The 11,621-nt window shown below is 44.9% G+C and overlaps 1 protein-coding gene across 4 annotated transcripts in view; it reads right to left on the minus strand.

Annotated features, from left to right (window-relative positions):
• GOSR1 (golgi SNAP receptor complex member 1) overlaps window positions 1–9,331 on the minus strand; it is a 31,533-nt gene extending 22,202 nt beyond the window's left edge. Inside the window, exons 1-6 of one of the 4 annotated variants that reach the window (XM_038165762.2) lie at window positions 9,177–9,331; window positions 8,918–9,026; window positions 7,084–7,171; window positions 6,765–6,872; window positions 5,192–5,283; window positions 4,707–4,781 (exon numbers count right to left, since the gene is read on the minus strand). In XM_038165762.2, the coding sequence (XP_038021690.1) occupies window positions 4,707–4,781; window positions 5,192–5,283; window positions 6,765–6,872; window positions 7,084–7,171; window positions 8,918–9,026; window positions 9,177–9,207 (503 nt within the window). In that variant the 5' untranslated portion in view covers window positions 9,208–9,331. Of the gene's footprint in view, window positions 1–4,706; window positions 4,782–5,191; window positions 5,284–6,764; window positions 6,873–7,083; window positions 7,172–8,911; window positions 9,027–9,176 lie in introns of all 4 variants that reach the window. The other 3 variants (XM_038165761.2, XM_038165764.2, XM_038165763.2) reach the window with 3 other exon arrangements.
• Window positions 9,332–11,621: the final 2,290 nt, after the last annotated feature.

Below are 11,621 nucleotides of genomic sequence, written 5' to 3' on the forward strand. Positions count from 1 at the left end.
GCACCTGTGTGTCCCCCCTGCCACCAGAGGCGAGGCTCCGATGTCACAGAAGGGGTGACAACAGCAGCTTCTAACCCAGTGCTGAAGGGCCCCTGAAGCAACCTGAGCAGCAGAAGTACAGTGAATGGAAATCGTGTGCTGGCGTGAGGAGCAGAGCAGAGTCAAAAAAGAAAAGGAAATTAAGTCAAGGTAGAAAACTGGCAGCTTTTTCCACAGTGTGCTTATAACCAAAACCTTTGTGAGTTGCCCCAGCAGCTCAGGAAGCTGGCTGCTTTGTGCCAATCAGCACTGAAGTGACTATTTGTGAGTAACATCAGTATTAAGAGAGAAAAATGGTCACAAAGTCACTCCCTCTATTAAGATCTGGACTGTATTAGGAATAAAGTTTGAAAGCAGTTTCCCGGTGATTATTCTCAACTGAATGCAGCCATCTCTGCACAAACAACAACAGGAAATTTGTTATAGTTCTGTGGAAAAATGAAATGCAATGGTAGTAACAGCAATATTCAGTACTTCTGAGTGCTTCACAAACATTAATCTACCCTAAACATCTCCCTGAGCCAGGTATGTATTATTTAGAGCACCATTACACAACTGCTGCACATTCCCCTATTTCTTCTGCTCACTTCTCTCTTACCTTTTTTCTTTCCCATGCAGAACTCCCTCTTCGATCTGTTTGCTCTGCTCCCACTCTGCCTCAAAGTTTCTCACCCTTCTACCTGGACACCCCTACCCTCTGTGCTCGCAGTGCTGCAGGTCCCAGGACTCACACGGCTGCTTTATGTCCTCGGCTGGTCTGAAGGCTGTGCAGGTGGGTGCCCCTCGCCTCATCACACCACTTACAGGCTCCACACTAAGCTGAAAAATTCCTTACTGGAGAGACTGATGGCCTGCAGAGCAGCACTCACCAGGAACACACGGTCATCTGGCAACTAAAATCAGCTCACGGCATCTGCGCCAGCACAGGCACCACCAGCACTTCTCCTGGGAAAGGACAAATGCCTGGATATTGAGAACTGGAGCTGAGCAGCAAAGCTACAATGACAGAACAAATCCTGCAATGACAGAACAAATCCACTACAGCAAAAGCTGCTGACCACTAAGTGCTTCGTCCAGTTTTAAAAAGAATTCATCATGGACAATAAAATCTGCAATTTCTACCAAAATCTCGGAAGCCTCCATCACTTTTTACACCAATTCACCGGCGCCATCACCTGAAATGACACCAATCACAAACAGCACAAGTACTGACGCGGGGGAAGACATTTCACTCACACACAGACACACACACACACAATATTGCAAATTTAATCAAAAGCATTAGTTCTTTGCTTGCTGACTTCAGATATAGCTCATCAATTTCTGCAGAACTTCTCAGAGCTGACAGGACTCCTTCCTCTGAGGCAGCACTTTTCAGAGCAGTTCACAAACTGCAAAGCCAGATCTATTAATCAAAATTCCTGATTCCGTTAGATGGAAAAGGGTATTACAAGAAAAAGAATTACTTGTTTACTTCCCCAGCTAAAAGCACACGAAGACATTCACTGAACTGTGCAGTGCTGAGGGAACAAATATTCAGAAATCAACTGCAGCCATTACTCTATTTCATTAGTTCTTTAAGTACCTGATGTGCCAAAAAAAACAGAGCTGTAAAGACAAAAATATTAACAGGGCAACGATATGCAACAAGAGCTGTCGTTTTGCCTCTTTTTAATTAACAGGTATTACATTTTTTATTAAAAAACAAAAGTAGGCATTAGTGGTTCTCTCTCCAGAGGGGGCAGAACTACCCCTGAACTGCCTGCACAGAAATAAAAGCTGCAAAGTAAGAGACTCGGAGACTTCACAGCTCTCACCCGCAGCCAATAAAACTCCCGACACATCTGCCTTCCTAACGAAGGCTCCTGCTGCCCTCGAGCACAGCCCGCTCGTGCCAACGGCGCTGACACAGCAGCCTCACCCAGGGGATGCGAATCCAGCTGGATGCTCGAATGAATGGAAATGAGCATCCAGATGGATGCTCCTGTGGGTGGCAGAGGCATAGCGAGGGCTCGCACAGCGCTGCAGGAATTCCCTCGGTGCTTAATATGCGCCCAACCCTTTTACTCATCGGATTTTGGTACTCGGATTTTATTTATTAAACACAATTATCTACGTACATAAAAACAAGGCGGCTTCTCCTTCATTCTCTGTATTTCCAGAAGAGAGGATGTTCAAAACGGGGCGGAAATATAAGAAGGCAGATGTGGGTAAAAGCAGAGACCCAGCTTCTCCCCCAAGACCCTCCCAGAGAAGAGTTTTCTGGCTCCCCTCCCTGTTTTCCCTTCACTCCCGGGTGAGACACCACCACAAACAGCACTGCCACGACTGCCAGCGTGCTTTTTAAAGAGCACCCGCAGAAAACGACGCCAAGAAAAACCCAGGTTTCCCCTCACCCTGTCTCATGTGGTGGCACGCAAGGAAAAAGGCTGACAGATGAGGCTGCTACTCCGAGCTGGGATAACAGCTCCACCACTCCCCATTAGCAGATCAGGGAATAAATACGAACAGGCCATAGCACTTCATATCATGAATCAAGCAGGGTCACAGCCAGGGAACGCTCCGGTGCTCGATATGAATCCGTCTCTCCCGTGGCATTATTTCATTACTCTGCAGCACATAATGACACACGCGCACAGGGTGTGTTCCCACCTCCAAGCTCTTGTCAAAGGTTTCACAACTTCACTGAAAATACGTGTTAGTTCTTACCATTGTGCCTTTGTTACCATTTACATACGTTGCCTTGCTCTGTCAATTAGTCCAGCTCTGTGATTTACTGCACTGCAAACGCCTGACATTTCAAAACTCATACAAGGCTTACCCTAGGAGCACGCCTGGTATAATTTGCCAGCTCCTGGTTATTTCTTGGGACTTTAGCTAGCTTTTACAGCTTTTTGGCATTCATAGCTCACTAACTCTTTCTCTGAAAAAAAATATGTTGAATCCCTTTAGTAACTTCCTCTGCCTGTATCTGTTTCTGAGCTTATGCACATTCTCAACTGAAAAGTTTTAAACATCTTGTAGGCTTTGATTTCTCATCCTGGTTGTCTTCTACCCCAGATTTCTTCACAACCCTTAGTTATCTCCAAAATGCAGCGCTGTTCCCTGATTAGTTTTGTGCCTGTTTCCTAAAGATCCTCAGCTTGCATTCATTTCTTGTTTGCTTTCTCTCAATGTTGTGTGTTTTTTGAAGTCTTGACATTTTCAAATTGTCACCTAGAATATGTTTTAACTGTTTCTAAAACAGCCTATTTTTCATGCATTTTTATCCTAAAAACATACTGGAGAATGTTTAAAGAGATCAAAGTAACCAATGCTTCAAAGAGTGCTATTCTCAATTTCTAAAAACATCTGCCAGATAATGTTTACAAAATGTTTTGAACTTTTCAAAACAGTGTACTCAGAGGAACGTAAGCTTTTTAGAAGTATGTAACTCCAGAAACATTTAATTTGTAGCTTTACAAAAAATACCAAATGTAAAAAAAAAAAAAAATTTACTACCTCTCAAAAAAAAAATCACATCTAGAAAAAATCCAGTTTACTTTGAAGAATCTATGTCAATAATCTAAGCATGACATTTCAGCTAACATTCTTCTCCAGAATACTAAGCCTGTTTGTTTGTTTTCCTGATCATCCATGTCTAATAACAAATTCAACCTAACCAAAGTCATAATTCAAACTTTAAATTAATTTATCTCAAAGTCCTAAAGATATTGAAGAAAACTGAGGATGGTAGTGGTAAGCCATAATCTTAAGTTTTGGGTTTTAATTTCCTGTGAAAGCTTTTCGTGCAGTTCCGACTGGAAAATAAAGTTCTTTAATAAAGCACATTTGAAAAAGCCACAGGTAATTCTTGTTTATAATGAAAGCCTGCCCTCTTGTGTAAGGTTGGAGTTTAGCATGACGAGTTACGAATAGAGACACAAAGATTGGTGCTACTTCATGACTATACATCACAATGGTCTAGAAACCATAAACCTTCCAGCACTCTGTCATTGCATTGCTTTTGCTGTGTGGGGAATGTAAAAACAAGCTACTTATAATCTAATGCTACCTGCAGCAAGAAGAAAAAGAAAGCACTTTCTGCTTTGCTTTTTATCTTGGCCAATAAGGTAGAGTCAATTTCCAAATATTTAAATGCATGGCTAATTTTGGCATTAGTCCCTTCCATAACCTTTTGTACACATTCAGTTCAAACAAACAAAAAAACGTTCTTCACTACTTAGTGCTGACAAATAAAGCAAAAGAAAGGGGAGAACAGCTAACTCACTGTGACTTTCAGTTTCGTTTAACCCTTATCCCAGTTAGGATACTGTACAGGCATCTCCCTTCTTATGAAGAGAGGAGGCCAAGTGACTTGGGAAAGCCCACAGAAGACAACAAAAGCCACTGAGTGCTGACAAGATCCTAAAGCTGAAATCACTGAAAACTACCATAACTACTACCAACTATACACATCTTACAGTAAGCACGAGCAACAAACATTTATCCAGCTGTGTAAGTAGCAGCACTGTCGCAGAATACATAGTGCAAGGCATTCATCAGGGACATTTTCTAGAAAAGGACAAAGTTTTCTTCCACGTGTTGAATTAAGAAGGTTTTATCCCCCCGAAAAGTTAGGCACCTCCAATGCAAGTAAATGTGCAAGTTAAACATGTAACACCTACTTTCGAAGGTGCTCGTGTTCCTTCAGGAATAGTTCTGTTCTTCTGTTATTCACACCAGACCCACTTTTATATGATCTACATGAAAAAAAAATAAAAATTGGAAGACGTTTTCTCCAGAGGGTTTTCAGTAGATATTATTAATCAACTCGTACGCATTTCATGCTTTGTTACTCTGAAGTGACCGAACAGGAAAGCTCCAGTCATGCTAAGACATTTTTGAAGTGATTCAGCACAGCCTAATAGTTTTACTTTAAAAACATTAATTCCCTTTCAAAGTTAAAACATACAAACAAACGAACAAAAATATCCACCAAGGAATCTTATCACAAACTCATTAAGAGTTGCGAATTCAAACAATTTTTTTTTGCGTTGTTCAGAGCACAGATGATTAACCTAAGCCAAGTAATCTCCTCCTACAGGGAAGTACTGCCTCCTCCCTTCCAGTGCAGGACCATGTCATTGCTAGAACACATGCTACAACTTACTCAATATCTTTTCGTACTGATCCCAACAGATTTTCCCTTTCTCGTATCGCCAAAAAGTTCGCTTTGGTTTTGTGGAATTCATGAGTGTAGTCCTGTAATAAAACAATTAGTCCAAAATTAGGGTCCTGAGATCATGTTAACAGAACAAGATTCTCAAGGAAGATCCAACCATCTTTTAAAATGTTAACTATTCTCTAACAAGAAGTGTAAGAGAACTTTATTAAATTAACATCAAAACTTCTTGGAAATTAATATAAAGTATTTTTAAAACTCACTTTTAGCTGCTGTATTTTGGTAGCTACAGTTAAGGTCAAAGTGGAAGATCCACTGTTAATTCCTTCTCCCAATTCCACACATCTTCAGCTTTCTGCTGGATTATCAATTTCCCATTACTGGTTGAATCAAAAACAGTAAAACCTACTGATATGGTGTGGTGAGGATGCTCCTGGGTTTAGTTAAGTTCCACTGAGTGAGAAAAAATATTTTCTGAACAATGAAATCAAAGATCTTCAAGTTGCGTTTCAAAACATTTCAGGCAGCTTGAAAACCAATCCAACTGGTAACCAGTGTCCAGTACAACACCAAAATCATTGTGATTTTTACAAAACACTGCTTTTTTAATATTCTGCGTTGTACAGATACCAAAGAGAAATTAAACTGTATATGACTGCAGAGAACATGCAAAGAACAGGCATTTTTAATATTATTATGCCATGAAAACATCACCAGTTTGAAACACTGCTCATTTAAACAGATTAGTAGCCTTAGCCATCATGTTTCCTTCAACTCCCTTTATCAGTTCAGATGGTTTTACAATCATGTTTTCCTATCCTAAATGTAGGAAGAAGCCACAGTCCAGTTTATGTAGAACATCCACATGACGTGTTTCAAAAACAAGTTACACTAATTAACACAAACTGCAAAACATCCCAAATACTCTTCACCATGACAACAAAGCAGCTAAAAGAGACCTGCACAGACTCAGTTCTACAATCAGTAGAAACTTCCAAATGAGATTAACTTCCATATTCAAGTCTTTCAACTGCCTTTTTTTTCTTTTTCTTTTCCTCCCACCAAGCAGCCTCCTTGGGGCAGCTTTTCCTTTATCAGAGATTGCTGGTCGCAGTTATTTTAGGTAACTAAATGCTAACAACCCCTGCATCTCAAAGCAATACAGCTTCATTATAATATTTTTATTTTATAAAGAAATCCAGCAGGAAGTAATGCTATGAATGCACAGATAACTGGATAAATCATACTCCCAGAGCACTTAGCATTGAAATAAATATTTACACTCATTTGGAGAAGTTTGTTTCTACAAACGTTTTCAGATCCTGTGCTTGCAACACATTTGAAGAAAACTTTTTTTCAATTAATCAGACTTTTTACTTGTTGCAAGTTAGGCACAGTAATACAGTACTCACAGACTCCTCCCAGCCAATTGGCATCTGGAGCGCGTTTGAGCATATGTACACAGTACATCCATACTGAGATAAAACAAACAAGTATGCTGTGATACCAGCAGTACTAGTAATTATTTCAACAAAGCAACACAATAAAACGTGTTTGTTACCTGTAATATGTCTCTGTGACGCTGTAACGTATGCATTAGTGCAGCATTCAGGGATGGGACTCCTGCGCTGTTTGTGTATTCTGCCATTTTGTCATTTATTCCAGTAAGCTGGAAGGGATAAAGAAAAAAAAAAAAAAAAGGCTTATTCTTGTAAGAAAGTTACAAGGCATCAGATGAAGGAACTCCCCCTAACAACAGATGCACACTTTCAGAAACATTTCTCTACCACCCCCTCTAGTACTTCATAAACAGGTATCACAGAAACCTGTACTGTAACACTTTCAAGGTGCCAAAGTAAAAATACAATAACCGGGGTTACCTTTCCCAGAAGCTGTTCAATCTCCACAGCCATGGTCTCAAACATTCTGTCCTGGCTTGACCCATTTAAGAGAGGAGTGGTGTCAGAGCTAAGGGGGGGAAAAAAAAAAAAAGTAGTTACTGAAATGTCCACCTTGCATCACCTGGGGAAAATATAACCTCCCCTTGAAAAATACTCCTGACACCAAACATTTGTCTAGTACCAACGCCCTTTCATCCTCAACTTTTAAGCTCAAGTTATTTTCTTATGTTTCGGCACTAAGGAGCACTGAAGGATGGGTATGTTACATCAGCTACAGAATTACACTTCAGTTACACAGTGCTAGGACAACCCACTGAGCTGTTATGCAGACAAACATTCTACACAGCAGTGCGTACCACCCAGCTTATCACCATTCGTTTCATACAGCACACCTTCACTATTTTTTTTTTTAAGATAAACTAAAAACACAATGCAAAATCACACCTAAGCAAGAGAACAGCAGCACACCGCTTAGTGTGCCAACCTGCAGACATCTGACAGCTAACACCTTTCAGAAAACGCTCTGTTTTGATTATCTATTGTAACTAGAGTAAGAGAAGAAAGTTTTGCAGAGGGTAGCAAAATAAGTACAACAATTAGATTACATAGCAAGTAACGTATGAGCTTAAAAGAAAAAAAAGGCAGAGACTAGGACTTTTGACTCAAGGGTAACGTGATCATTCTTGTGTTGCTCTCAGGCTTCCAGGACCAGAAATTCAGGGGAAGATTAAAAAAAATATTCAACCCTCCAGAAGCGTTATACCCAACCCACCACAGTATGTGAGCTCTGAGAGCAAGAAATGCTCTTACACTTCAAGCAAATAGGACCAGATTTCCTAAAGAAAGTAGCACTTACTCAAAAAGACAAAGAGCACACAAGGCTGCAGGTTTGTACCTATCAAGATATAACCTACAGCACTGAGAAGGATAAACGTGGAGTTAAGAAGAAAACAAAATCAACGCACACACAGGCAGCAGTCACTCATAACTGATACACGATGCTGAGATCCACAATTAATAAGCAAAGAACAACATTTTTAAAGACTGTGCACAGGGACAGAGAAGCTGATAATTACTGCTGTGGGACTGCAAAAAGGCCTCAAGGCTGCTGTTAAGCTGGAAAGAGTTGGAAAGTTTTATTATACTAAATCTCCAGTGAAACATAAATCTACGTAATGTAAGATTATTCTGTTTTATATATATATTATTCTGTTATATATACATACACGCACGTACCTGGTTTATATATAAATAAACCTACGTATAGCTCTCACTCTGGCTACTTACCTGAGGAGCACACCAGAAAGTGACAGCCACCCTGGAGAGGGGAAAGCAACAAACTGCCCGCTTCCCTTCCCCGCTCTCCATGCTCCCAGCTGCAGTGGCCGCAGCTCAGTGCCCGCTTCCCCCAGCTCCGAAGCAGGGATGAGGAGCACCACAGCAGCCCACCAGGGCCACGTAAAGGCTAAACTGCCAGAGCCCAAAGCACTTCCTGCAGCCTCTGAGAGCCTCTGCTAAGTCCATACAAGTAAAACTGGAAAACGCCACCTGGCATCACGCTGAGAGGAGAATCACAGAGCTGTGAGGGGTGGGAAAGAGCTCCAGGATCACCTGCTCCAGCCGCCCACCACCATCCCCCCCTAACCCACCTCCAACCTCTCCCTGAACCCCCAGGGTCGGTGCCTCCCCCCAGCCTCAAGCGCTGCGACGAGCTTAAGAAACCGAGCTTTATAAAAAAAAGCAACTGAGGTGGCGGCAGGGAGAGGAACAGAGCGACAAATTAAACGGTAAAGAAACGTGTTAGTACCTATACCTGTCGCGCCGCCCGTCCCGGCCGCCGCTGTAGCTGGTGCAGAGCTTGCTGAAGGAGACCAGCTTCAGGTCCAGCTCGTTCTCCAGCTGCCTCGCCTGCTTCCGCAGATCTGCGGGGGGGGGTCGGAGGAAGAGAGGTCACAGCCCTGCGGGGAGCCCCAAAACCCCGCGGGGAGCGAGAGGGGGAAAGAACCGGGGAACCGCGGCCGGGCCCCAACCGCCTCCCCCTCAGCCCCAACCCCCCCATGGCCCCCGCTCGCCTTCCCAGTAGTTGCTGCTCCCCGCCGCCATCTTTGTTGTCCGACGTCAGCCGCGGCCCGCCGAGACGGCCGGCACGGAGCGGGGCGGAGCGGGGCGGGGAGCGGCGGGAGGGCCGCCCGCTGCAGCGCCCCCCCGAGGCCCGCAGCCGCCTCACGGCACCCCCCCGGCCTCCGACCCCTCTCAGGCCCCGATCCCCGTCATGGCCCCGACCCCCCCCCGTCAGGCTCCAGCTTCTTCTCCCCCCCCCCAGTCTCACTGAGGTAAAAAAAGGACAAAAAGACGTTGCTGGGCGTCAAAATAGGTTTTATACAGGTTATTGGAGCTCGGTATACAGGTTTAAAAAACAAAACACACCAAAAAAAAAAACCACAAAACCACATAAAATAAACGAGGATGAGAGGCCCTGCTGTCCAGCCTCGCCTCGTGTAGACAAATGGAGGCTGAAGGCACGGGTGAGACGTGTGGGGAAGCGGCTCCTTGCCCTCGGACGGACAGACGGACGGACAGAAGGCAAAGGGAGGCTGTGGGGGCTCCTCCTGCCCCGCCACCAGCCCTGGTGGGGCCTGAGGCGTAGAAAAGGCTCCCGGTTACAAAACGACCCGACCCGACCCAACCCCACTCGGCTTTAAAAGAGGCACTGAGTGCACTACCCCCGGAGCTCACACACCCCCATCCTGCCGAGACTTATTGCTAGTGGGACGAGGCAAGGCCAGCTCCATCCGCTGCCTGCTGCCGGAGAAAACGCTGCCCAAACAGAGCTCTCAGAGCCCTTTGAACCATCAACTTTTAATATAAAACCCAACTGCGGCTCTTGTTAGAGCCCTCAGAAGCAGGGCCAGGGTGGAGATTTGGCAGCATTACTGCTGGTGTGCCACAGCCCAGCACCTGGGGAAAAGGCACAGCCAAGGACCAGAGCCCACAGGAGCTGGGACCAAGCAGAACACAGCCATGGGGGGGCTCCTTCACAGCGCAGTGATGTGGGACAGGAGCATGGGGAATGCTCAGCCTCGGCCCAGCCCCCCACCCCAGCCAGCTCTCAGCACGTGCTTTTTGCCCCATAACACCCCCTGAAAGAGGGAAGAAGGCAGGCTGCAGTCCAAGCGTTATCCTCCTCTTTCCAGGTAGCTGTAGAAAACCAGCAGCTAGCTGCCAAAATGATCAGCGAGGCTACAGACACAGTTTTGGAGGGGAAATCGACCACCAAGTGGTCCTTGCAAGATAAGGCTCAGCAGTCTCTGACAGGGAAGCTGCTGCTCTGCTCCTCCAGAGGAGCCCCTGTCATACGTTTGGGTGCAAACACACTCCGGAGACACCCTGTGCAGGTTCACGAGCAGAGCTCCCTGGGCTGCCGGAGAACAGGAGGAAATCAGGTTAAAGTGTACGTCCAAGGAGTTGCTGCAGTGCTCAGCTCCTGTACCCCAGAGAGAATTAAAAAAAAAAAAAAAAAAAAAGAAAAAAAAGAACCAGCAGCAAGAAAATAAGTGCCTATACTCTAATCCCAGACTTCTGCCCAGAAAGCACAAGAACTTCAGAAACTTATAGATAAAGGCTTTGGAAATCAATGTTTCAGGCATCGTGCCCTTCTGGGCATTCCTTCTATTCCCCACAAATCCAGGGCATCTTGAGGACGCGCAGTGCGGCTCCTCTTCCCACCTTCCTGCCAAGTGCTACAGAACAAAAGTTGGCTGCTTTTCCCTTCTTCTGCACAGGTCTTCAGCCCTTCCTCACGCCTTGCACCAGGCCCCCGCAGCAGCAGACACTGCAGACACACAAGCAGGTGGAGCTCTTGCTACACACTTCAGGGACACTGGAGCAGCAGAACAGAGCCAGGCCAGCAGGCCAATTTGGTGCCTGCCATCGCCAGAGCTTGACGAGAGGTGTTCAAAGCACTCTGATCACTAAATGGTATTAGCTGGACAATGACAAGTCAGGCCACGGGCACCCCTATGGCCACTCTCTGCTGTTCCCATAATGCTCCAAGCAGTGGCCAGGTTTCACTGTTTCCACCTGAATAGAGGTGGACTTGAGCAAAAGTGGAGTCAATTACTAGTTATTTTCTACAGCATCCACCACAACCAGTTTATCCGTCTGTTTAGAACAATCTCCAGTTGCGCTTTCAGACACTGTGCTGCTGTAACACTAAGATGAGACTCCAAAAGCCAAGTCCACACAAATGAGAAACAACCAGGGGTGATGGGGACAGAATTTTTCTTCCCCAGAAGTCAGGAACAGCAGTTCTTCAGAGCTGGCAAGCTGTTGAACTTGGTCAGAGTTCACTGAAGCTCTGACATTTGCTCCTTTCTCCAGTTCACGTGAAGAATGGATGTCATCTCCCCCAGGTTTTAGCCAAGACCCTGCTTGGGACTAGCAATGCATTAGAGAATCTCCACAACCACTGCAGAGCAGAGCAGGCCACAGCATCTCAAGGCGGGGAAAAGCTCTGA

The sequence above is a fragment of the Anas platyrhynchos genome, chromosome 20 (assembly GCF_047663525.1).
Source record: "Anas platyrhynchos isolate ZD024472 breed Pekin duck chromosome 20, IASCAAS_PekinDuck_T2T, whole genome shotgun sequence".
NCBI classification, from domain to species: Eukaryota; Metazoa; Chordata; class Aves; order Anseriformes; family Anatidae; genus Anas; species Anas platyrhynchos.